Here is a 27,711-nt window from a genome sequence, read left to right as displayed (position 1 = left end):
GGAACAACGCTCCAACCAACTGAGGCACACTGGCCAGGGCTCCGTTTATTTTTTTAAGTATTTATTTAGGAGTTAGCATATGTGAGGCACTATGCTATCCTCTGTGACAAGTTTTTTAAAAACCTTTTGTTCAGGAATTTATAATCTAGTAAAGAGAAAGATAAGTACTATAAGGGTTCTAGAAAATCAGTCAGGGGAGTGAGAACTCCTGCTGGGAACATGGAGGGGAGGAGATGGCAATGAGATACACTCCGAATAACAGAGATTTTTAGGCAGAAGGAAGGAATGCAAGGCTTCTAGGCAGAGGGAACATGGTGACCAGAGGTATGAAGACCAAACGTGTAAGACAGGTTAGGGAGAAAACGTCACGGAAAATAACCTCAGGCTAGCATGACCTGTGAAAAATAGTTTTCTATACTTTGAACCTGTTGTTTTTTTTTTTCTTTTTTAGTTGTATTTTTTCCATGACCCTTTAGTCCCCTTATCTCTCCCTCACCCACCTGCAATCTCCACACTGTTGTCCATGTCCATGAGTCTTCTTCCCTTTTTGCTCAGCCCCTCCACCCCTTAACCCCCCACCCACAGATGTCAGCCTGCTCTCTGTCTGTGAGTCTGTCTCTATTTTGCTTGTTAGTTCAGTTTGTTCATTTGTCCACATATGAGTATAATCATCTCTGACTGCCTTATTTCACTTAGTGTAATGGTCTCCCAGTCTATCCATGTTGTCGCAAAGAGTAAAATTTTCCTTTTTTACACCAAGTAGAATTCCATTGTGTAAATATGCCACAGTTTTTTTATCCACTCTTCTACTGATGGACACTTGGGCTGCTTCCATATCTTGGTGATTGTAAATAACACTGCAATGAACATAGGAGTGCTTATGTTTTCTGAATGAATGTTTTGGGTTCCTTTGGATATACCTCCAGGAGCAAGATCACTGGGTCAAAATGCAGTTCCATTTTAATTTTTTGCAGTATCTGCATAACACTTGCCACAGTGGCCGCACCAGTCTGCACTGCCGCCAACAGCAGGTTCCCCTTTCTCCACATCCTCACCAAAAGCCACCAAAATAGCTCAGCTGGGGGAGCATTAGATGGGAGATCGACCTTTGTCGCCTTTTGAAAGTCACTGTTTCTGCTATGTTCTCCCAAGAGCCTGAAGGCTGTGTCTGAGCTTCCCATTCCACCATATATATTACTAAAACAATTTTCATTGATCATCTTTAAATGCAAAGTTATATTATCAATAGAAAACTGTTACAATAGCCCTGGTAATATGGCCTGAACGAAAGGTGTCAATGAAGAGACAGACAAAAAAGAGAAACTACACAGTTTATGGAGATTGATTGACGGTTGGGCATGTAAGGAGACAAATCAGGGCCACACCAGAACTTCATGCCTGCAAGCAGGCAAACGATGGTCCCAGTAAATAAATGAGAGATGTCCAAAGAAAGTCGTCCTTGGGCGACAGAGGCGGAGGAAAGCAGATGGGTTTGGTGTCAGCCTTACAGACTCTCATCTAAGTGTAAACCCCTCACCTCTACTAAACCGTCTACTTGAGTCGTGTACCCTCCGGAGTGTGAGTAGCCTACTCTGGGTGTATTAAAGGGCGGGGGTGCCGTTGTATCATCCTGTTGTTGGACTGTCTCAGAACCGCTCCACACGCAGGGGAAAGACATGCTTCTGCCTAAATGATCTGAGGCCTTGAACCCCTCAGAGCATCAAGGGTCTAGATTTCATTACACGGATGGAAATCCCTCTCAGATCAAGCGACGGTCACAAGGATGCAAACACGGATCAAGAGGATATATATGCATGAATGTATATATAACCCACATATTTTTTTGCATACTTCCAAATTGCATTGTTTATGCAGCTGTTCACAAACTCAGCTTCTCTGTTTATTTTTGTCCTTAGAGGAAACAGAGAAGACGGTTCTGCCTCTTAGGCAAAGGAAGATCAAAGAGTCCCCTCCCCAGCCCGAGAGGGTATCCCACTAAAGCCTTCCATCTGAGCAAAGATCAAAACGAGCCTGGTGCCCTCGGATGGCTCCTCATCCAGCAAGTGCACAACGGCACCTGTTGGAACCCTCCTTTCACTGCTCACACCAAATGGGCAGGCTTCGTGTTTCCCTGGGGCTGAGACGTGAAATCACAGTGAGGCTCTGCAATGAGAAAAGCATTTCCCACCAGGCTTCAGACAGCAGGACCCTCCCAGAGCAGGCAGCATCATGGTTTTATGAACCAAGGGGGAGAACAGCCCAGAAAGGTCAACTGAGAACCTAGTTGTCCAGCAATTTATAAGTGAACTTGGGAAGCAGATGGCAAACCCTCGCTTTCTCTCTTGGGACAAGTGGGAAAAGTTGACACCCTCTGTGTTTTCTTTCCCCGTCTCTACTATGTGTCACCCTCTTAATTGGTTCTAATCACCTGCAGCAAGATATAAAAGTGACATCTCTTCTCAGCTCTATTTGGGTTGGCACGTGAGACAGGCCTGCCCTTGTAACCTGTGAATGGGGCATTGTTCACGACCACAGCCTGCAGCCTCCCGCATCTCCAGTCTGTCTGGGGTTTTACTTACGGATGTGGCAACAGCAGTCAAAAATGGCAGCATGTGAAGCTATGGGTCTCAACAGTTCCCCTTTGGGGAATTTCAGGGCGAAATGGATACCAGATTATCTCTCACAGAAGCTTTGATCAAATTATGACTTAGACTGGGCTCCTGGGTCAGCCACTGACCCCTGTTCTGGTGCTGTCCTTACTGCTACTGACCTTTCCATACCTTCAGAAAAGCACAAGTTACCATTTGACCAGAAATCCAGCTGCAGTGGATACAATCGAGAATTGTCTCAGCAAGAAACAGAGTGGGGGTCTAGGTTGTTGCTTTCACGTCCAGGCCCCTACAATCGCACATCAAAGCTGCAGCAGGAAATGCTGGTCAGTTACAAGGTAACAGAAAATGAACAGTCACGAGTGGTAGTGGGACACACCTTGCACAATCACCACTGGCCTGGGGACACCCAGGCTGAGTGAGCCCTGCGGCCACAGGCAGTGGGGCCTGCTGGGGAACTGCGGTCTAAGAATGGAAGCTGCCATTGGAAAGCCGAAGGCTGGAAGCCAGAAGCAGCCTCGTGGATGAACCGGGAGTAACATCCAGGGGCAGATTCAGATTTCACACAGCCTTTAACTATCGCTCCTTCTAAGAAGACAATGCAGGATTTATTCCGCAATTTCCGTGATAAAAATTAATTTTGCAGCACTGTTCTGCTATAACCACTCCTATTTCTTCCAACTATTCTGTGCTGGAGGAGTAGAGAGGAAGAGATGATTTCAAAGTCAACAACCAACAGTGACTACCATTCCAAACAGTTATGGTTTGGAATGCAGAGGCGCTCAGAGCTCTGCAAAGCAGTGGAGCTACCAGTGAGGCATTTCGGCTCCCTGACCGCAACACCTAATTCCAGGAACACCAGCAGCATTCCACCACTGGTGTTAGCATGAGCCAGTTTCTCCAAACGTTGTGTGTTTGCATAAAGAAGTGATTTGCAAATGCGATCCTCTGCTGAACAACTTCGTTCCTGTGTATGGTTTCAGCTCCTCACTTGGCCAGAATCACTTCCTTCCCGGACTATCTAATCTATTGGTGAATTTTAAGCTCCTCATGGGTTTTGTTGTTTCTTTGTTTTGGATCTCCCTCAGTTTCCAGAATGTTATTTTACATACTTAAAACATTCAGTTATCAGTTGTTGACTGATCGATTAATTGATTGATTTCTCCTTTAGAAAATTGACTAAGAACAAGTCACAGAACGAGCTAACCAATCAGTTAATCCATTAAAGTCTCAGAATGTACAAACATATTGAAATGTCTTCTGTAACTTTTCAAACATTAAATTTCATAAAAATGTTTCATAAATAGCTCAATTTTGTCTTTATAAAATCCTATAAATGAGAGAGCACTATTAATAGCCCTTTTGCACAGATGGGGAAATTGCAACTTTCCAATATTAAACAGCTTACCTAGTCATGCACTAATTTTTACATGAACTCACTTGATTTGTTCAGTGTTTATCACATCTATACAGTAGACTCTTGAAAAATTAATGTGTGGTTAGGAGCACCCAAACCCTCCCTGACTCATGCATCAAAAATCTGCACGTAATTTAACTCCCCAAAACTTAATTGTCCCTTGGTATCTGCAGGGGCCTGGTTTCAGGACCCCTTCAGGCACTAAACCCCACAAATGCTCAAGTTAATGCATATGGTTGGCCCTCAGCATCTGCAGACTCCCAGCCACAGACTGAAAAAAGCGCTGGTATTTGTTGAAAAAAAATTCACATATAATTGGGGCCACGCAGTTCAAACTGGATGAGGGTCAGCTGTACTAGCACGGGACATCCAGGGGTCTACACACACATACTTTCTCATTCACAATCCTGTGTAGCAGGTATTATTATGTCTTTTTTAGAGATTAGGAAACAAATGCTCAGAGTATCTTAATAATTTGTCCAAATTCACACACTTACTGATGAGGGACTGAGAATTCAAACCAGGTCTGTGCCTTAAAAAGCTGTGGGCTATTACAAACACACAACGATGCCTCTCAAAGAACCCTTGAACAACAGAGCCAGAACTGAGAGCCGAACTCACAGCTCCAGCAGCCACCACTATGCTTATCCCACACCACAACAACTCACATTTGTTCATACACTTCTGTGTGAGAATATTGACGTCTTCTCCATACTTGTTTTTTCTTTATTCACCCCCCCCCCTTATCACAGACCTCAATCTTTCTGCTTTCCTTTAAGCCATAAAACAGGTGCTTGAAGTCTCTGCCACGCTAAATGCCTGCTTTCTTGACTTTCATCCACCTCTCACAATTTCTCTCTTCACTGCCTTAGCCAAGTTTCTGGCAAGACTGTATTATTGCCACTTTCTCATCTCACGTTTCCTCACGGGTTTATTGCAATATTGATTCTGTCTCGACCACTCCAATGCAAGTATGTCCAGGTCATCCACAGCCATTTCCATGCCCAGGTGTGGGTCCTGAGTTTGCGCTCCTGACAAGTCCCCAGACATCAAGGGGCTGCTGGCCCTCAGAGCACACCCTGGGGGGGTGCTGCCCTGGGCACTTCTCTGTCTTCAGTCCACTGCCTCCTCCAGCGACATTGAACACCACCAATCACTTATTCCTTTTGAAATTCTCTTCTTGATGCTCTTTTCTGATTCTTCTTTTCTCTCTCTCAGTGGGGCTTTGCTTAGAGCCTAATTCTCTCCTGCCCATTAAATGCTGGGATTCCCAAAGGCACCATTCTTGGCCGCTCCCACCACTTGCCCTAGTTCATCAGCTTTTGGCTGGATGATGGCAAGAGCCTTCTAAGTGGTTCCCCTGCCCTCAGCCTTGTCTCAGTCAAAGTCATCCTTTAAAATGATTCTCCCCAAACTTAAATCCAATTGTCATTCCCTTGCTTAAATGCATGCAGTGATGCTCCAGAGCTTACAGAATAGACACTCCATGACGTGAGCCCCTCCCTCTCCAACCTCACCTCCCAGCACTTTCTCTTTATGCTTCATGTTCTATTAATACTGACCCACCCTCAGCTCCCTAACACATACTGCACTGTCTCAAGCCCCTTTATCTTTGGTCATATTTTCCCCTCTTCCCCGCATGCCCCCAGCCTCTCCCCCACATGTCTCATTCCCATGGCTAATTCTTAGTCATGCTCTAAGAGTCAGCTCGGATTTTCTCACCCATAAAAGCTTCCCCAGCCTTTTCCTGCTGCCTCCCACACAGACCAGGCTAAGTCCCTTCCTTTGTATTCCTACAGTGCCACTGTGCTTACCTTTCACAGGGCTCTCCACGAAGCACTTGAATTGACTTACGTTTGCATCCCTTTATTACCCAGTAAACCCTCGGACAATTCATCTTTGTAGCTGCTCCCTCCACATGGCAAAGAGTGGGCGTTCAGTGAATGTCTTCTAAGCTGACTTAAACATCTATTTCTGCTCTGCCAAATCAAGGTTCTCTGCAGGTCTACAGTTCTCAAGAACTAGCTCTCTAGATTTGAGAGAAGCAAGAACTGGCTTGAAGTTGCACTTGTTCTCTTGGCCCTAAGAGCCACTTGTCCCTTGCCCCTCTAGGTCAATCTGACCGTCTTTCCAGGACAACAGTAATTGGAATAATCCGCTAACTACACTCTAGGAGAGCCTTCAGAGCTGAGGCCCTGGGCGCCGGGAGTGCACTCCTATGGGCTAACCCACCGGGTGGACATGGGCTGATCCTCAGGCCCTCATACAGGCAGCCTGTCATGAATGTTCCTCAAGTCTATCGACAAAACTGGTTATGCTTTTCCTCTTTCTGAAAACATCCTTAGAGTTGAACTGAAATTCCAAAATGGTAGGTTCGGGACGTAAAGTCCTGTGGTATGACTTTCTCTGAGCCACTGTATTAGGAAGGAACAAAACACAGCAATCCCCAGCCTTTTAAGGACAAGAAAATTCTTAGCTACTTAGGCACCTTCTCTCATCAACCCTGTCATGACACTGGGCTCTCTTGAGGTTCCTTAAGTCAAGGATTAGAACTGAAATCAAACTCAGCTTTTGCCAACGCTGCTGCGCTGTGTTCTGTGCAAAGTGAACTAACACACTTCCTGATGTCTCATGCAGATGCTGGTGAACTTGGCTAACAAAAGACAAATGAGCCAGAATTGAAAATACTCACACACGTGAGCTCTGAAATTCCAATGGGAAGAGCAAGTATGTATTTTTTTTTAATTCACCTGTTGCGACTAGGATTCCAACACCTCACAGTGATCTGTGAATGATTATACTCTCAATTAAATTTACTTCACCAAACATTTATTGAACATCTGCTTGGAACAGGCAAACATTTGTACATACATAATCATATTCAAATTTGCCTAATTTTCCTCTTTGATATTTAAGAATTTCCACATACTTATGAGCATGATATCTCTGTTCAAAAGAAAATGAAAGAACTCATACGTGTCATTCTAGTGGCCCATTATAAAATTAAAAGTAAACTTCATACATCAAATGAGCCTCCATGCCTGGTAAACACAAAGCCCTACTTTCATTAAGAGATGTAGATAATATTCTGATCCTCCAAAGCAACAGTGATGAAAGGGAAAAGAAAGAGAGAATGGATTTATGAAGTAACAATAAGTCATGATTCAAAAACATATCATTCACCATAATGGTTGTCATTGCCCTTCTACTACACGAGTATAAGGTTGAGTTTATGGAGATTTACTTTTTTTCCCCATTTCTTTTAGAAAAAGAGGAATGGAGAGAAAGAAACATCAATGTGAGAGAAGCATCAATTGGTTGCCTCTCCTGCAGCCCAGACCAGGAATGTGGGGTCCTGGGATTGCACCCACAACGGGGGTGTATGCCTCGACCAGGAATCAAAGCACCACCCTTCGGTTCCAGGATGACGCTCTAACCAACTGAGTCACACCATCTAGGGCATACCCTGGCTTCCCTTTGAAACACAACTTCTGCTAATTTCATAACTACATCTCTAACATTATAAAAAGACTGGTGATAAGAATAATTACCTGAAGGTCATGAGTTCTTCAACCATTAAAAAAAAAGTTCCCTTCTGTTCACTATGGCATTCAGGAAAAGGAACTCATTTTAGCAACGTCCTGCCTCTGCTAGAGCCTTCCACTCGGCCTGCCCACTCTCCTGCAGTCTCAGGTTAGAGCCTGCCTTCCCTAACTGCCACCCCGGTCATGCTCAGGGTCAGCCACCCCTTGGCACACCAACCTTCCCCTGTCACAGAATGTGTCATATGATGTTGTGCCGGTGACTTTGTATTTACTCATCTGCGTCTCCCACAACAATGAGGGCGGGAGCCCTCTGTCACCGCCATGCTCCAGTCTGAGCACAACACCTGGGGGAATGCACAGCAGTATTGTCATTAACGAGCCCTAACTGAACAATTCTAGCTGAAACAATGAGGGCTGTCATTTTTCTGCACTTTAATCAGGAAGTTTAGTGTGGATGCCTCCATCATGTAAGGATTACACTTAATTCACTGAAGTTTTTAATGCAGATATTTTGTTTTCTTTAAAATAATTAATGTTTTTTAAAATTATTTTATTGTTGTTCAATTACAGTTGTCTACATTTCTCTTCACTGCTCCTCCCCACCCCAGCCAAACACACCTCCCTCCCTTGCTTCCACGCCCCCCTCTTGGTTTTGTCCTTTATAGTAGTTCCTGAAAACCCTTCCTCCCACTGTCCCCTCTCCCCTCCCCTCTAGTTACTGTCAGATTGTTCTTAATTTCAATGTCTCTGGTTATATTTTGCTTGCTTTTTTCTTTTATTGATTAGGTTCCAGTTAAAGGTGAGATCATATAGTATTTGTCCCTCACCGCCTGACTTATTTCACTTAACATAATGCTCTCCAGTCCCATCCATGCTGTAGCAAAAGGTAGGAGCTCCTTCTTTCTCTCTGCTGCGTAGTATTCCCTTGTGTAAATGTACCATAGTTTTCTGATCCACTCATTTACTGATGGGCACTTAGGTTGCTTCCAACACTTGGCTATTATAAATTGTGCTGCTGTGAACATTGGGTTGCATAGGTCCTTTTGGATTGATGTTTCGGGGTTCTTAGGACATTGTAAGTTTTTGATAAACTTGTTTAGAATCTGATTTTGTATGGCATCCAAAAAAGTCACAACCATCTGTCCAATGTCCTGTGCACAAAAAGAGGCCAGTGAGGTCATTCATAGTTTTCTTTCCAATGGGTCAGCAGCCTTACACGATGCTATACAATATCCACTAGCTAAGGCCAGATTCTTTCATGAAAAAATATTCAATATCAGTTATGTGTATTAGGTGACTTACTTCTTTCAGTCTGTTAGCACTTTTCCTCTCTGAAAGTTTTCGAAGGTCTTACAATTATTCTGATCATCAACTTTATGGTTCACCAAGTGGCAAGAATATATGTCTCTATTACATGGAAGTTTAAGGAAGAAAGGTGTGAATGTTGTATGACACGGGGGCGTGAAGTCCCACGAGCTGCACTGGGACCTTGCTGGAGGTTGAACCAGCCTTTCCTCTGGGCATCGTGGAGCTAAATCCTCAAGAACGCTGGTCTTGGGAGGTGCAGTCATTGTTTACAACTGCAAGTTCAAATCCTACAGCACTAGTGAGTGACCTGTAGCACTCAGTGTCCTCATCAAATTCCAGCATATTCTATTGCTCCAATTCCTTTTTCATGTATAAGCCATTGTGAGGAGCTGCTATGCACTGTTTAACAGCTGCCATTTAACTCCTACCTGCCACCCAAACAGGGTTCCCTTTAGTCTTGCAGATGAGCTGGAAATGAACCATTATCTTGCACGGCGCTGTACAATCAATATGAAATTAGAGAATTTTTTAAAAAACCAAAACACAGCAGACAGTGTACTATAGATAAATAAGGCCTTAAATTTAAGAATTACAAGCCTGGAGCAAACTGTGCCTGATAATAAAACCTGTTAACAAAGTGTAATGAGCCACAGATTATAAATTCTTAAAACCCCCTCAAAAAAAGTGGGCGGGGAAGGAACCGGGGCAGCAATATCCAAAAGCTGTAGGCGTAGGTTCAGGGTGGTCCAAGGACAGGAAAAGGTCAACTGCATCGGGAAAGTGGGAAGGGCTGAGCAAGAGAAAAAGATCCTGACTACAGCAAGAAAAGCACTAAAAGACACCGGGAAGAGACAGTTCTCAACAGTTGAGTAAGTTAGAAAGCCACCCTGACTTTAGCCCCCACTATATGCCAAAAATATGGAGGAGTAAGGCAGAAGCCTTGCCTGCAGGGAGCCCAGGGGAAGGGGGCGGCCGGTGGGAGACGGATCTGGCGGGCTCTGGCTGCTCGTGAACGTGTCCCTGGGTTTCCTGATGGAGAAACATTGGGAAACACGTAGGATATATACTTACTTTTTCTTCAGTTTATTTCATAGGTGGAACCCTTTGCCCACATAAGATTCAGCAGATCTCTACAGCAAACCTGGGAGCATCAGGGTCATCACACCTATTTCAGAGTTGAAAAAGAGGGAGAGGCCCGGAAAAGCACCACAGGTAGCCCAGAGTCACCAAGTGAGTGGCAGGGCTGGAAACTCGAGCTACACGGTATGACTTAAGTCCTTTTGCGTTCCTACTAGGTTTTTAAAACAGATTTTAAGCTTTTAGAGGCTCTTCTTCAGGGGAAGAAAGTCAAAACCCACCCCCTGGCAAATGCAGAGCCCGCCAGCTCCTGAGGATTAGGGGAGTACATTTCTTCCATGCTGAACCGTGGCTATTTCAGGATGGGGGCCGCGGGAGAGGGCTGGATGTGGGCTGCAGGGGTGTGACGGAAGGGCTGGGGGGGATCCCAAGAACACTAAAGGCCACACACCCAGCCCTAAATGCACAGAACCCACTGCCTGCGAACCCAGTCCAATTCAAATGACCTCATTAAGAGCTGGGAGTAAAAGGGAGAAAACTGTACTTGAACAACGATTAAAATAAAATTAAAAAAAAGGAGCTCTCCCGCAAAGCTGCTGCTTCCTTAGCGAGAAAGCCCCAGGGTGGTATGCAGACAAAGTTGTGGGAGAGAGGCCGTGGCTCTTCCTTATCCACACTCTTCAAGCTCAGTGCTCATCATCCAGCAAAGCCGGCATTGTCAGACACTGAAAATATTGCCAATGCAGAAACCAGACTGTGGGAGCACAACAGAAATCTCTCCAGAGCCAGCACCACCAGCAGGGCGGAGGAAAGCGATTTTCAAAATCAAACCTTGAACTGTCAGGATAGATGCTGTTAACAATTTTATTCTTCAAACGATACTACGATTCAGATGCACTGAAGCAAGAAACAATATTATTATGAAAAGAAGCTTGTGACTTCTAATTTAGAAATGAAACTACAGATTTATATAGCTATTTCAGAGAAGTGGTATTTAAAAGAACATCGCATGTGCGACAAGGTTTGGATTCCTCTTGTGCTTCTCCACCTATACTTTCTGAGTAGTTGTTGTTTTTTTAAATTAGCACTGTAGAAATCAGAGATTATCCCTGAATGTAGTTAGTGTCTACACAACCTGGAATGTTAATCACTTCTCTTCTCCTCTTCCATACTATCTCACCCAAGACATCTCTCTCTACTTCCATTTCTTTCCTCAGTGACTAAAGGAGAAGAATCATAGTCTCCCGATAATATCATTAAATAGGTTAGTTCATGTAAGGCACTCAGAAGAGTTCCTGGTGCGGTGTAGTAACTACAAGTGTTTGCTATTATATTTATTTTGTTAATCATTGTCATTATTGCCATTTGTGAACTTCATCTCTGATTTGGAGTAAGACAACCCATTGCAGTTTGTACCACACATACTTTGAAGGAGAATTTTACCTAGCAACACCAGTAATTTTTTCCTCTGAAGTGACTCTACCTTCCACCCATACACACCCCTCTCCAACTCCACTTTAGTGGTACAGGTTTAATCTGAAGGATTCTTCAGCCTAGTGTCTGAGTAAACCCAGCCTTGGATAGGAATTATAGCTGAATCAGAATAATTTCACATCTCCCACTCTCTGCTGAGTCTCAAAGGCTGCCTCAGAGACTTGAAGCCTCACCCTAACCCAGTGCTGACATGAAAATAAGAGTGCCACCAAGTCACCTAAGAATCATGCCTCATCCTTCCTAAAAGGCCTGGTCCCCGCTGACCCTGAATAGCTGAAAATCCCCGTGGCACAGAGACGTGCATTTCCACAGCAGATGGTACCCTCGCAGTTAAGTGCTTTACCCAGCTATGCCAGCCCTTCTGGGAAGGGCTGTGGTAATGTGATTGTATAACTTTCAATATTATTATTAATATTAATATTATCCAAGGGATGGGCTACAAATTAAAGGGAAATAAGTAGCATATAAAATGTCACCCAAACCTCAAACTGAAAAATGTCAGTAATTTTCACAGTCCCAGGGTCATCCTTAAATTTTATAGGAAAGCCAGTGACAGTTGGAACCCCCCCAAAATCCCCAAAATGTAGTTGAATTCCAAATACTTTATTGTAAATATTTTGACCCCTCTCTCACTGTATAGAAATCCCATGTTTTTATATCTAGAAAGATTTGGAAATCTATCTTCAGAGCAAAGAGATTGATCTCAGTTTAAGAGAATCCCTGAAAAATCCCCCACCAAACTTCCACTTTGGGGCCCTTCCCACCTCACAGGATGACAATCACAGGATGACAACAGAACCCTGGTCAGGGGAAAATCAAAGGAGGCATTTTTGTGACCCAGAATGAGTGACATCAGCTGCTGTGGATCAGTCATAACAGCATTGCACAACGGAGGAACCCCGCTTCCAATGGTCTAGTTCAAGGGTGGGCAAACCCTTCCTGCCCGTGGCCAGGGAGCAACTGTTTCAGGCCTGTGGGCTGTACGGTTTCTGTTGAAACTGCTCCCCTCTGCTGTTGTAGCACCGAAGCCGCCACCAACAACCCATAGAGAGAAGGAAGTGGCTGTGCTCCCGTGAAACTTCATGGACACTGTCTGGGTTCCACACAGTGCTCATGTCACAAAGTGTCCTTCTTTTTTGGATTTCTTTTCAAGCATTTACAAATGTAAAATCCATTCTTAGCTTGTGGCAGTAGCAAAGGAGGAGGTAGGGAGGGTTTGGCCTCCCTCTGGCCTAGCTGTCTAGAAAAACACAGTAACAGGTCATTGCCCCAAGTCTGCCAGCTTCCCTCCCATAAAGTCATAGCTCATGTTCGCCACACTTGCAGCTTTTCAAAGCACTGCGTTAGTCTCCTTAATCAGTCACCCCTCCCCAACACCCTGGGGGGGGGGGCTGTCTCACCCATAGCAGAGACAGAGGCGCTGAGATGTCACAGAACGGGGCAGTGGGGGCCCAAGAAGAGCGGCCTTCTGATGAGATCTATACCCCTGCTCCCCCACCGGCCCCTCACATCAAGGGCACATGACTGCCTGCATGGCGCCACATGAACACCATTAGTGTGTCAGGATGTAACAATAATGATCCTTTGTGACCCGGGATGATGAAATTCTTTAAGGCGTCATTAATATATATGATGATTAGGCTGCATGTGCGGCTGGGCGGGCCGTTGCCCAATCAGAAGTCCTTGGCCGCTGTCAGTCCTGAGGAACGCCTCTGGTAATGAGCACGTACTCCCTGGGCGACGTCAGAAAGGAAGATTCCATTCTCAGGTTAAAAGTGGATTTCCTTCTGCAGACAACAAATGCTGGACAAGCCTCTAATGAACCCCGCTTCAGGAGAATAACTGGCTTCCTCACCTGGACTCTTCTTTCTGTGTTTGCCACGGTTCCTTCTCATCTCCCACCTCCCACCCTTCCCTCCTACTGGAACAAAAACATGTGTGCACTGCTTCTCTGAATTCATAGGCTTAACAGTGTTCTCAACAAGCTGCCAGAGATCCCTATCTCCAACTGAGCCTATTTGAACAATGGTTCTGAGGAGCTTAGGGACCAAGTCAGTCCTCCCTTGACAAGTCAATACGGCTCCATGGCAGCTATGAGGACACAGCCACAAGTCCCAGCCCACCTGCTTCCACCTGGCACCCCCACCCCTGAACCTGGATGAGGTCACCAGAAATTGCTGACAGGAACCTTCACTATGAATGATTGGGCACAGGTAACGCCCTACTCACTGGGGCTTCCTTCACACCATGAAAAGGGGGACTGCCTCACCAAGGGAATGTTTCTCACACCGTGGAGCGGATTCACCAAGTAAAGTATTACATCAGCCAATACTTGACTCCCCGAGACACCAGTAGTAACTAATTGAGAATCACAATTTCAGGAAAAATCCATGCAGGAGCTTTGTCCACGCAGCCCCTTCCACAGAATGGGCATCGTTACCACTCAGCACGCCATCCTAACTAGCCCCAACAGCCACCTAAAAGCTGTAAAATAATGGCTCCATCTACAGCTCCCTCTGAATCACAGACCCAATAATACACTAGGGCAACCATTAGCCCCCAAACTACTACCTTTTTCCACACCACATTCTCTTCTAAAAGAAAAGATGATACCTAATTCCACTCTTCAAAGAAGAAATTAAACATGTCGAGAAATTCTGCCACTTCTCTAAAACACTTCTTGAGGTGCACAGCTGCATGAGGAAGCATTTCTTCGGGGCAATTAATCCTAAACAACTCTTGTAAAAAATGAAGTAACAATGCACATGTTGTGATGCTGTAGTGTTGACCGGTGCATGCCATTCATTTGCAAATTTACAAAATTCTGAATTCACATTCTAAAACAGAAGGGTGGGGAGAAGTGAAACATACCTATCCGTGAACACTGGAACTTAAACAGCTCGCAGACCACCCAGGTTGCAAGAGGCCTTACAAGGCAGCTAGTGTAATGATGTAACCCACGAGAATGCTCCAGAGCGAGGTGGGGATTTTTTCAGGATATTTAATTTTTCTTGCCTTTACTTCACATTATACTGATCTTTCCCCGAAGGGCTGTGCTTCGGTCAACCAAGAGGAGGTTATTTTTATAAGGTAATTGTTTTTAAAAGAAACCATCAATTACTGAGCACGTATGTGCCAGGAACTACGCTAAAAGCTTTACATACATTATCTCATTTAACCTACATGACTAACCCTATTAGGTAGTTATTATTATCTTCCTTTTCCAGATGAGGAAATTGCATGTCAGGGAGATTAAATGACTTGCCTAAGGTCACACAGACAATACATGCAAACAAACCCAGGACAATCTGACTCAAAAAGCCATCCACTAAATGGCTTCATACATTTGAGTCATGGGGTATAAATTATATCTGCCTCATCTTTAAGCTGTTATCTACACTATAGGGGTTACCAAACTCAACTTTTCATTATAGTCATAGAGAAACCTTTTTTAAAAATACAGTTTCCCAGAAGCACCCCAGCACTAGATATAATATGAAAAATTAATCTCTTATTCTTTTGTTTAAGTGATACCAAATCACTTGGCCAGACTTTTTTTCCCTAGTGAACGTAATAACAAATATTTCATTACAAATATTCCAAGTCTTAATTATCAAGGCATTTGTCAGGCCCTGGCTGGTATTGCTTAGTGGATTGAGCACTGGCCTGAGAAACAAAGGGTCACTGGTTCAATTCCCAGTCAGGACACATGCCTGGATTGCAGGCCAGATCCCCAGTAGGGGGCATGTGAGAGGCAACCACACATTGATGTTTCTCTCCCTCTCTTCCTCCCTTCCCTTCTCTCTAAAAGTAAATACATATGTTTTTAAAATTTTGTCTTTAAAAAAAGGCATTTAGTTGTTAAGCATTTTCTCTCTGGTTCACAAACATAAATGAAAGGGAATTCCACCTTTGTCTACCCTAGAAAAGCTTTCTTCAGAGAACCACAGTTCACAGAAGCTCCATGACTAAAGGAACCTTGGGAATGTCACACAGTTAAGGACACTGACATCCAGAGCCAATGAGGTGAGTTCAGTGTCCCTCCACAGGACAGCTTCAAGCCTATAATCTCCCCACTACCGCACTTTCTCCGAAGGCTGCGCTGCTTCTTAGAATCCTTATGGAATCACTCAGAAACCCCAGTCATCATGGGAAATGACAGACTCACTGGTATACATGAAATGGTTTTCAAATGTATAAAGGGGTTCATCGGTTCCAATAAATTCCTGCGGATCTTGGTTTTTATACAGCAGGAAGCCTCTGTGGAAAGGGACCGACATGAATGCTAGTTCACACACTATCAAAGACTAGATTCCAGGTTGCATGGAACTTTACATTGAAAGAGACAGACCTGAGTTCCAGCTCCAGCTGGGCCACTTACTCCTGTGGCCTGCTTGCTGGTTCTTAACTTCCTGCGCTTCACTTCGCTCACCTGAAGATCAGTGACAGCTCCATTTCATTTAGAGTCTCGATTTCATCTGAATGCCTTAAGGTAGACAAGCACCTGGTGCCTGGCGCACACCACCACCATTCACAACTGCTGTCATTTCTATTTTTGAGTTCCCTAAAAATTGAAGCAGACTCTCTTTATGGAGCTAATTGTTCTAACTGCCAATAGGATGTGTCTTTACTCTCTGCTCTAAACTGATTGAAAACACGCTTCCAAAAATACACAGCTGTCTGACGTGCTAAGAGCACAAATGGGTTACCATGATACCCAGGGACAGCAAAAGTGACAACAGCCTCCCAGAGAATTTCCTCCGGGGTGATTCATCAACAATTTCAGTAACATTTTCACTCATGAAAAAGAAAGGACTTGGATTGCAACCTTGTTAAAATATATTCCTCTCTCCCTCTCTCTCTCTCTCTCTCTCTCTCTCTCTCTCTCTCTCTCTCTCTCTCTGTCTCTCTCTCTCTCAGTGAAACTTGCTAAAAGCTACCCCTAAGCACCCTAAATCTCCCTCATCTTTTCCCAAGTAGTTCAAAGAGATGCTCCAAGGCGGGTCTGCCGGGTCTGTCACCAGGGAACAGACTTTCCTGGGTCGCAGGAGCAGGCCTTTTGCGTTTTCCTCTCCCTTCCGCAGCCGCTGGGCGGCTCTTTGGAACGTCTCCCTGGGGACGACTGCCCAGCTCACAGCCCCAAGTCTAGCTAGCTCCTCGCTGTGTGAGGAGGAGCAAGATTTCCCTGGAGGGATGCAAGAGGCTGACCGGCCCAGGGCGGTTCAGCCCACTGGACTCGGCCCAGCTGCCGTGCACTGCGTGCTCAGAGGACTAGCTCCTGCCACCCAGGAAAGTCTGTCCACTGGCAACAAATCTGATAGATCCACCTTCCTTTCAGTCGTGTCCAATTTGGCCGCAATCCTCTGGATGTGGTCAGTAATTCCTGCTGACCGTGGTGCACCCTGCCAAGGGTCAGGGTACAGTGGCCCTGGCTATAAAAGGTCTGGCCAGGGCCGAGAGGGCTTTGATTCAGCACTTTCTCCTCTGCTGTGTGTGTGTGCTTCCCAGAGGGGGCTGGTCGGGAGAGGGAAACCTTCCGGCGAGCTCATGGCCGTACAAACCGTTTCATCCACGCTAAGGAGTATTTTTTCCTCTGAAGAAACACAGGAAGGCAGAGCTCCTGAAAGGCCACATTTTTGTCAAAACGTCTTCAAGTAATATTTCTAAGTGGGCACTACATATTTTGCAGAAAAGAAATAAATGGCTGGGCTGTTAAGATAGACTGAATAAAGCATCTGCCACCGCAGTTGTCACTGTATGTGGTCTTGGTTAACTTCTGCAAACCACAGGACAACCATTTATTATCCCAAACAGACAGCGCTCTGTGCGGTTACCATGGCGACAGTTCCCATCCCTCCCTAACAGTCCCTGATACCACACATCAAACGAATTTTAAAATCCAATTGTGGTTACAGAATATAAAGAGAACTCAGCCAGTTTATAAACCGCATTATCGACATCATTTTTCCCTGTTAAGAAACTACATTGTAACATCTTCAGATCGGTGGTGTTCACAGCTGTCCTTAGATGATTTTTGAAAGTTAAATTGTCAATAACAATGGATCATTCTCAAAACCCAAGAGTGACATATCATACCAGCAAATAGTTACAAAAGCGAGATGCAATAAAAGGCAATTTATTGGGGTTTTAAACACCATTAAGAAATGGGGTGACCCAGTGACTGTTGCTTGTATGATTATTGATGTGTGGTTGGAAAAAACAAACACACACTTCCCAGCAATGCCTTCCAGCCCTAGGGGCCAGCTCAGAAACCATTCACTCATAAGCCAAAGCACTCCGGGGGGCCAAACGGCTATCTTGGTGATAAACAATGTCCCCAGCCAGCCATAGCAAGTAAGGAAGAGCTGAACACCCATTGCGGGAGCCTCGGTGGCTGTTTCAGTGTGAGCTGTACACGTGTCTAACTATTTTTCCATTTCCCCTCTGTGAGACTGAAAAGCTTCTGTTTCGGGATAGAAAAGCTATTAAGAAAGCCATCAAAAGTTCCACAAGATCAAGGGTTTCATGCATATGGGGGCCTCCCATACTATCATTTTTCAATGTTTATACTATAGAAATTTTCAAACATACAGAAAAGTACAAAGGATAACTTAATGGACATCTGTGTACCCATGACCAAGCTCTGTCAAATCTTAATGCTGGGCCACCTCTATATTTGGCCTTTTCCTTAGTAAATACTTACACAGGAAAATACAGACCTACGGGTGGCCCGGTCTAATCCCATGCCCTTACCTCCCTAAACAGCATGTGGTATTAGCTTGCATGTTTTCAAGCATTGTGTAAATGGGGTCAGACTGTGTCAATCCACAACTTGTTTTTCTCCTCAGCATTGTACTCCTAAAATGTATCCATATTAACACATGGAGATCTGATTCATTCATTTTCATCACTGCATAGAAACTAGAGCACATATGATTTATCCTTTTTCCTTCTGAAAAGCAGTCGGATTGTTTTAGATTTTTCATATCACGAACAACATAGAAATGAGCACTCTTGTACACATGTCCTCGGCACACGTGTGGTGGTTCCTCCAGACACACACGCAGAAGAGGAAGTGCCCCGCACACGTGTGCATCTGCGGTTTTCCTGGGTGCTCCCACACCCTTCTCCAAAGTAACTGCACCAAATAGCACCCCCACCGTCAGCGTAAGAGAATGTCTACCGCTCGGCATCCTTGTCATTAACCCACACGGTCAGATTCTTCCGAGTTTGCCTAACGGGTATGAAGTGATATCTCGTCTTCTATGTGTTTTCTGATGGCCAGTGAGGCAGAGCATCCTTTCGTGTTCACGGGCCATCTAGACCTTTGTTTCTATGAATTGCCCACTTTTCTCCTTGTCTTTTGTCTAATTTCTAAGAGATCTCTCCATACTCTGTGACTTTGAGAATGTTGCTTAACCGTCTCAGCCTCCTGTTAGTAAAGCGGAGATAGTAATATCTGTCTCTTAGGGGTGATTTGAAGCTGATCATAAAGCACTTAGTTCAGTGCCTATTACACGTTAGACACTCAAAAGAAGTCACTATTTCTATTAGTGCTCTGAATAGGAATAGGTGCAGGATATAAAGTATTTCTGGCCTTTCTCCCAAATTTGTGGCTCCCTGTGGAATAAGTACTGCAGGTCTCGGGAAGAGCTGTCTCAGCAACTCTCCTGACACGAAGGCATAACATCAGTACTTGGCTGTTTGTAAGTTACCATTAGGGAAATGCGGAGTCAAGTCCCCCAGATATTGCTTAAACTAAACCTCAAAGTCATATTTCCTTCCATCCCCCAGTGGCTGTGACCTCCTATGAAAATGACTGTGAACCTGAATCGATTACGTTGAAAAGTGAAAAGAGCCCTGGCTGGTGTAGCTCAGTGGTTTGAGCAAGGGCCTGCAAACCAAAGGCTCACAGGTTCGATTCCCAGTCAGGACACATGCCTGGGTTGCAGGCCAGATCCCCATTGGGGGGTGCACAAGAGGCAACCATACATAGATGTTTCTATCCCACTCTTTCTCCTTCCCCTCTCTCTAAAAAGAAATAAATAAAAATCTTTTTTAAAGAAGAGTGAAAAGAACTCTGGGAGGAGGGGGATGGGCTGTGGCGGCTGGCAGGTGAGTCAGTTTTAGAGCCCTGCCGGGTATTCCGAAGAGGGAAACACAGCCACGACTTCACAAGCATCCACGGGGCCCCAGACCAGTCCATGTCCCCACATGCCATCCGTGACCCTTGGATAAGAAAAGTCGAAGGACAATCATCATATCACTTATCACATACATAAGTTTTTCTGTAGTAATGACCAAAAAGTCCACCGACATCATCCAAGTGGCAGCCAATCCTATTCAATGAATGCTCATCTGAAAATACTCATCTGTCCCCGATACCCAGAGGAACATGTTCCTAAGGACAGGTTGGTAAGCTGGAGACATGCAATAAAAAGGAATCACGTCATCCTCTCTGCTTGCACTCTTAACATACTTGGTTTGGTGCTCAGATCCTCTCAGACTGGCTCCTAATCAGTTACAACTTGACCTTTCCTTGGAGAAAGGCCGTGTGCTCTCATCCCCTGGACTCTGCCAGTGGAGTCAGGAAGCAGACATAGCTGTCGTCCGGGCCTATCAAGTAGTCCTGACATCAGCTCCAGTCGGTGACTGGCAGGGTCCCTTTTCAGATGTACTTGCCTGTCGCCTAACGTTCAGAATTATCTCTCCCCCGTGTTCAGTTTCAGCTGGCACGAAAGCAAGCAGAGACTTTCCTTAGTGTCTAAAGAAAGAGGCCCTCTCTCTGCCTGTCTTCTTCAGAGCACTCATGTGTAAGAGTCAACTCTAGCCCAAATATAATTAGACCATCCTCTGATATCTATCTAGGTGCCCTGCTTTGTTCCTGAAATGGGTGCCAAGTTTCCACTTTCAAGAAGTTAAACTGCCATATAAAAATGCCCTGGTGATGATGAGTAATTAGATGCTGCAATGGAAAATTAACTGTGTTTTTATTTAGAGCATTCATTTTAACAAGACATTTCTTTCTCTAACTGTTATTAAGCCGTAATAAAAATAATTTAAATCCTGAGGGTTTGCAAGGGTTTTTCTGTTAAAAAATTTTTTTAAACGGAGTATTTAGTTAGCTAATGCCACCAACTTTGTGCAAGGCCCTGATCTAAACCCCACTATTAATAAATTCTAATGCCAACTCTAATCTTGTCACCCATGTTTTGGAGGAAGAAAGAGCCATTCCAACCTCACGATCCACTGAAACAGAGGCAGACAACAGCCAGGCGGGACAGAGGGGTTCCACCACCCATAAAAAGTCGCCGCCTGAGTATTCTCAATCCTTCTCTTCCTTTCCTCTTTGTCACACTGCTCCCGAGGGAAGTGAGCCACTGCCGCAGAGTGCTGTGTGGCGGTGCTGTGGAAGTTCTCGCTCAGAAGAAGACCACGCCAGCTGTGAGTGTGGGGTCCACCTCCCCACACTAAAAACACCGACCCCACAGGACACCCATATAGAACACAGTAGTCCCCAAGAGAGTGTGTTAAGGGAGGCTTCAGTCTACACATCTCATCCAAATCCTTGCAGCCCTCTAACCCTATTCCAGTTAAGGGTTCGTCAGCGGGCTGAGCTGCAGGCCTGAATTCATTGCATTAGAGCAGGACAAGTGGCAGGCGAGGGGGTCAAGCTCACAACACCCGCGGACATTCACAGGCTTGGTACCAGTGAGGGAGCCTGGCTTTCATCTCTGTCCCTCCGCCTCCCTGACCTCAAAACAGTGCAAATAACACCCCAGATTGCTCTGGGTTCACACTAATTCAGTCCTCTACAGCGAATGCTAAATGCTGTGTATGTCCAAGTGAAATCAACTTCAGTCACTTACCCAGACAGAGAATTTCAGAAGCCACCTCTGTCTTGCCCCTACAGCCATTCTGAAGGACCCCGTGCCACATGCGAGGCTGATCAAGTAGCTTCAAGGGTTTAAAAAAAAATCAGTTTTTCTTTTTCCCTATTCCTTTTAGTTTTTGTTTTGCCTTAATCTCTCCTTACAATCTAAACAGCTTTTTACAACCCTTCCTGCTTTTCACATAGATTCCTGGGATATATCAAACCTAACGATCTTTTCATTTAAACTCCTGAGGTATGTTAAAGCTAGCAACTTTATACTGCTCACACTCGTATCACAAATTCTGTTTTCAATCTGGGGATAAGGCTGAAAACCACACTAAATAGCATATCTGTAGGAAACTGGTTTCACAAAAGAGTTGTTATGTATACAATTTCATTTGAGTTGCATTTAATGAGGTTAATATGACAATTTTGCTGGTGATAACACCCTTTCGGTGGAGTTCAAAGTGAAAATTCCGTACGGTGAGCAACAGTAGTAAATAGTCTTAACGTTCTCCTATCCCAGTTCCAAACGGCCAGTCATCTGCTCGAGAGATCAGCTAAGAAGGGCTTGGAAGTGGCTCTACAAGGAGTTTTGAGAACTTTCCTAAAATCCCAACTGTCCTTCGAGATTTAAAATACACTTGAAAATAATGACTCACAACAGTGCCATCACCAAGCAAGTATAAATATTTCTGAAATAAATTATTGAATTCAATGAAACAGAAGATTACGGGCATTTGGAGAGGTATTTTAACTTGTGAACTGAATTTCTAATCATTTTCCTACTTGCTAATTAGAAAAATCAGAAGCCGAGAAGAAACTGCTCCTGAATATTCACTAGGTAAAACAGCCTCCTTACAGAACCCCTCAGCATCTCTGTTCAACAAAGGAGTTATAAAATGTAAGGAATAATGAAACCACAGCTGATGATCACAAAAGAACTCAGTCCCAAATATAGTCTGACCCTGAATGAGTCCTGTATCCTGTGTATCTCTTGATTTATTTACCCTTACAATGGGAAGAGGAGAAGCAGTTATGAGTAATTGCTAATAAAAGCCTATTTGCCTCTGGCAGAAATGCAAATGCTTGTTCATAATGATCGGTTTCCCCAACCCCAGTTTACATTTCTCCATTAACATTCCAATGCTCAGCTCCCAGTTCCCAGGATCCTACGGGCTTGGTTTCTGACTAAAAGACAGAGCTGAGTTGGGGGAACCACTGGAGCCAAGTCCATGGAGCCCTGGCTGGCTCCCTACCTCCCAAAGATGTCATTATACACGTCCGCACTTCATTTCATTTTTCACTGCGATGACACCCAATCTTTGCGGTAAAAAATGAACCCAAGGACACCACCCCAAACAACTTGTTTCTCTTGGACCCACCAAAGGATAAAATGTTCTCAATGCCACCTCCTAAGATAAACACCCTTCCGAAATGCCCCCCTTTAATTGGCTGGCTGACTGTCCCTTGGGTGTGACTGCACGAATTTACCCTGGGTGTGTAACCAAGCTGGAAAAGTCTTCCTGATTTCTGAGCACCCTAACAAGGACAGAGATGTACAGCACGGACTGAGAGGATGTTTAAGCACTGGTTTGACCCTAGCACTTTGCAAAAACATATCTTCTACATGCAGAGACTGGTCTGTGATCCCTTCCAGTTCTATAACCCCAGTCAGCTGTATAACAAGACTGGCCAATGTAGGTCACAGAGAGATCCAACAGAACCGTTCTGCCACAGAAGGGGAAAGGAGTTGGACTATGGTTTTAACTGAATAATTAAACGCTACGTTCTACACATGGGTTGTAAAATGTCCAAATATCTACATTCACCTCCCGCAAATGTGCATGTGCCAGTGTAAGGTAATTCCAGGTTATAATATAAGTAATTATAATAAATTATGAGTAATTAGCACAGTGGGTTGCTTTCTCAAGATCCTTGTACAAAAACTCTTAGGGCAAAAGGTTACATGATTGTTTCTGTGAAGCAAGTTATTCATTTTTTCCAACACTCCTCAAATGTAGAAACCCCGCCTGTGTCTAAAGATCAAACTGAAAGAGAAATCCCCCCAAAGCTCCCGCGCCGATGGCCCTACAGCCTGTTCCTCCCTGGGAACCCGGGTTCCCTCCAGTGCCCCCTCCACGGAGAGATGTAAGTCACAACCAGAAAAATCAGCAATGCTCCCTCGAGTGAGTTAGTATTTATGATACCGTAAACTGCACCTATTTTGGGCCTTCAGTCGCTGCCAGCGTTCTAATGTTTGCGTGATCATTACTGATTTCCAAATGGCACTATATTTCCATTCTGAATGAGGATTAGTGTAATCAAATTTAAAAATAAGACCGACATGTTATATAATAAGTTAATTCTAAACATATTCCACATCTCCATAACGGTCTGAATAACAAACCTGTGTTCAAATGGAGGCTCCTTTTGTGCTTAGTTTTTTTTTTTATTTTATTTTAAATGTAATAATAAATGTTCTTTTACTTTGACTTAGAAGGAAAGGATTCCCTTTCTGAAAGATTATAATGTGATTTAGGAGATTACTGTGACTTAGAAACAGCTTTCTAAGACCAAAATGACCACATTTATAATAAGAAAGGGCCTGTTAAAATAAAGAATAATTTTTTAAAGATGAGTATTTCATTCAGGTTAGAGTGCCTAACAATAAACTACTGTCAGGTGATGATCTCCCTGATGTAAAATGTTTCCATTTCCCAGTTTACCTGAATTCACGCTCTCCTGCCTGAGGAGATTCAGTCCCAGGAACTGACACTTGAGTTACTAAATCGAAACAACACGGACTGTTCAACGATGCGGAGGCTTTTTAAATGCTATCGCTTTCTTTCCACCCCAATTTTATGTATTTATTGTACAGGGTGGTAACTTTTTTTAATCTTGGTTTTCATTCTTTTACCTGATAAAGTTCACTTCTGTTCATTGTTTAAATCTTAAGACAGCAAACCAAAGAATGAGAAAATTCAGTAACTTTAATTCCAATTTGTGCCTTTCACTTGATTTGAACTTTTTATGTATTTGGTTCCAGTTATCTGTATACAGGGAAAAACATTATAGTTTCATTATGGATGAAGGATGCCAGGAACTTATTGCTGTTTTTTTTAATTAATTTTTTTAAAAAGATTAAATTCATCCCATCTAAGATTTTGACCCTGAACATAACTGTTAAAAGCAACAAAAATGCTTTGAAAGTAGGGTTAGTAGGGTCTTTGCAAAACCTTAGCAAAGTCACTAATGGGATTCCCATGATCTAATACATGTAAGGCTTTAGCTGTAATTGTAAACCCACTAAAATGCTTTGAATCTGAAAGTATGAACTATTGTAGCCAGTTTTTATGGGTTTAATTCCACTGGTAAATCCCAGTTTCTGTATTTTAAACCTCAACTAGAGCAAAATCACAACACATATTCAAATGAACAATGTGAAGAAAGCGAGTGCTCAGTGATGGGGTGAGAAAACCAACGCCAACAGCACCCTCTCCCCCACACCATCCATGGACATCAAAAGCACAAAACTGAGCAAAACTTTTAGTTCATGATATATGTGCAGTTCACTGTTAGCTCTGAGAAAGCATTACATGAGTCATTCTATTTTCCTCTGATTTATTTCCCAAACAAGATTCAATAAAACACAGAACTTAGCCCCCACTGATGACGGAATCACTGTTTTCAGAGGCTATTTGTTACTCATTTTCTGGCATGTCTTCTTCTATGATCCAATTCCCTGACTGCTAAAAGACAGGAAAAGCTGCCTTCAAATCAACGCACAGCACAAAGTCACTAAAAAAAAAAAACAAAAAATCCCCGCTGGCACTGTGCTCTACCTAGGAGTTTAGAAGTTGCTCTGTTTTGTCCTAGAACCTCCAGGTACGCAATCTTAGCAGGCTGCATTGAGGTTTATGGTTAAAACGGAACCTCTCCGTTTCCTCAAAGGGATTGGCATTATTGTAGCAAATGATTATTCATGTTCAAAACAGGATTCAGCCTCCCTCCCCCACCCCATATCTGTGTAGACTGTTCATCCAGGGGTTTGAGCATAGCAGACACACAAAGTTAAAAACACCAATATCAAGGATACCTACTTTGTTTCTATCATTTCTTTTTGGTTTCTTCTTTTGCATATTTCTTGCTTTTTAAAATTCAGCATTACAAGTCTTGTTGTGGACTATTGGGCCTAATTCTTCCTCAGAGACAAAATTTATTTTACAAAGGTGCAAGTGAACATGACATTCATTTTATAACCGAATGCACGCAGGAATGACTGGGTTTTAAAAGGACGTTGTGCGTTCACACACGCACTGGCTGTCCTACAGGGACCCTTTGAGGAACCAACAGAACAGGAAGGGTTCCCCTCTGTGCTAGCCACTCTTGGCCTGAACATTCCAACAATGTTTTTCAGAAACGCTGCTAGCTCTTCCCTTGACTTTTTCAATGTAGATATAATTAAATTAATTTCATGCCACCCATGCAACGGACATAACCTCAAAGTTTATTTTGGTTTAGATATACCATATTTTCACCTTGAGTTGAAAGCACAGTCAGTAACTTTTTTGATTAAAAAAATTGCTTCAACTTTTTTGGCTGTTTTGTTTTGCCACACCTGTGTTTAAATAGTCTAAATCCTTTCTTAATGCATTCCAAGTTTATCATAGATACTTTTGGATTCGTTTTTACATAAAGCTACACCGTTTTTCGTGTACTTATGAAGTGCTCTTTACCGTCGCTATTGCTCTCAGCCGTTGCAGAGAAAGGGCCCCGGATCTGGGGATCTTTTTATTGCTATCGTTGTTTTTTAGTTCAGTTTAGCGGGCTCTTAAAACTCACTCCTCGGTTCGCACCGCAGTGCGGCGAATTCCAGAACTACTTCCCCCAAAGTAGGTCCTTCGGAGTCAAGTTCAGCGAACACAGGATTTTGTGGAGAACCTCCGGTTACCGATTAACTTGTAAAATTCCCAGTAAAGACAGGAGGCTGGAGTTTACTCCAGATGAGAAGCAACAGCACTTCCTGAAACAACGATTTAGGCTCTGAACCAGGTCAAGGGTTTGAACTTTCTGGCTGAGAACCGCGGCGGCGCTCGGAAGGAGGAAGAGTCCTCCCGCTCGCGTGGCCCGCTTCTGGGGCGCGGTTACCGTCCCTTCATTTCCAACCTAGTGACCGACACCTTGACCAGCGTTGCCCAGGCTGCAGTCGCCTTTGCAGTGCCCGCCGCTGACCAGTTTAGTCTTCTGCGGGGGCACGGAAGGGGACTCCCCGGGGCCTTTCCGCTCGCCCCCGGGTGGGAGGACAGAGGCGGTCAAGCGCCCGACACCGGCGTCAGAGTTACCGCACCCCACTAAAGCCCCCAGCCGGGCGTCTTACCAGTACAGGAATGCAGGGGCTTGGGTCGTACGACCAGCGACGGGCACACGGAATAGAGGGAAAGTTTTTCAAAGTAGTCGCAGGTCTCCTTGGAAAGGATCTCGTCGATCATGAAAGTCTTGTAGCGCCGCCTGGCTGCTTTCAGTTGGCCGGGCGAGCTCAACCTCAGCTCCGCGTGGCAGTGCATCGTGAGCTGGGGCCGCGGAGCAGGCTTGCCGGTGGGGTCTCTGCCCCGCGCCTCAGCAACCAAGAGGCGACGGAACCCTAGGTGCGCGCTAAGGGGAGCGGGCACCCGGCGCGCCGGCCGCGCGTCTAGACCCACCCGCAGATCAGCATCTTCGCCGCGCCTTTTTGGGACAAGGCAACTGTCAATCAGAGCGCGCTTCCTGCAGGGCCGGGTGTGGAGTCATTAAACTCGGAGGGGCGTAGGCGCCCGGCCAGCCTGTGGCACCCGGGCGGGAGCCTGCGCGCCGCGCGCCCGCCGCTCTCTTAGCCTCCTCCCGCCTGTTGGCGTTTCACGCTCCTCTGCCTGCCTCTCTATTTTAAGACAGTAGCTTGGGCTCTCCTCCCCGCCCCCCTCCTGGAGCGAGCTCCAGGTGTGTGTGTGCGCGCGTGCGTGTACAGTGTGTGCGCGCGCTCGAGTGTGCGCGCAGTACCGGGAGCGCGCCCCGCCCCGCCCGCAGGCCTGGCCTATGCTGGCCGCCGCCCTGCGCGGATCTCCGCGCACCTCCTTCAAGTGCGTCTTGCTAGCCTGCTGGCCTCGCTCCCGCCGCGGGCAACCCAGCGCACCGGCGCGATTACGTCTCTTACTAGAAAGAAGTCGAGTCCCCGCGGAGTCTCACGGGGGTTTTGGCCACAGCCGGCGCCTCCGGGGACCAGTGTGCCTCTCTCCCTCCCTGAGGAGCCCCGCCGGCCCTCTCCCGAGGACTGCGGCAGCCCCTTCCGTCCTCCACGATCGCTGCCCGCGTGCGCAGAGCACACAGCGTTTGCACCGAGAGCAAACCTGA

General features: G+C 45.0%; 1 protein-coding gene across 1 annotated transcript in view; it reads right to left on the bottom strand.

The window, feature by feature from the left end:
* The window catches only part of BARX2 (BARX homeobox 2), a 76,103-nt gene extending 48,900 nt beyond the window's left edge, over positions 1 to 27,203 (bottom strand). The window contains exon 1 of the mRNA XM_028528823.2: positions 26,705 to 27,203. Coding sequence (XP_028384624.1) covers positions 26,705 to 26,891 — 187 coding nt within the window. The 5' untranslated portion in view covers positions 26,892 to 27,203. The remainder of the gene's footprint in view (positions 1 to 26,704) is intronic.
* Between the last annotated feature and the right edge of the window lie 508 nt (positions 27,204 to 27,711).

This window comes from Phyllostomus discolor, chromosome 13, assembly GCF_004126475.2.
Source record: "Phyllostomus discolor isolate MPI-MPIP mPhyDis1 chromosome 13, mPhyDis1.pri.v3, whole genome shotgun sequence".
Classification (NCBI taxonomy): domain Eukaryota; kingdom Metazoa; phylum Chordata; class Mammalia; order Chiroptera; family Phyllostomidae; genus Phyllostomus; species Phyllostomus discolor.
Note: the sequence above shows the minus strand (reverse complement) of the source record. Positions and strands in the feature narration are given on the sequence as shown.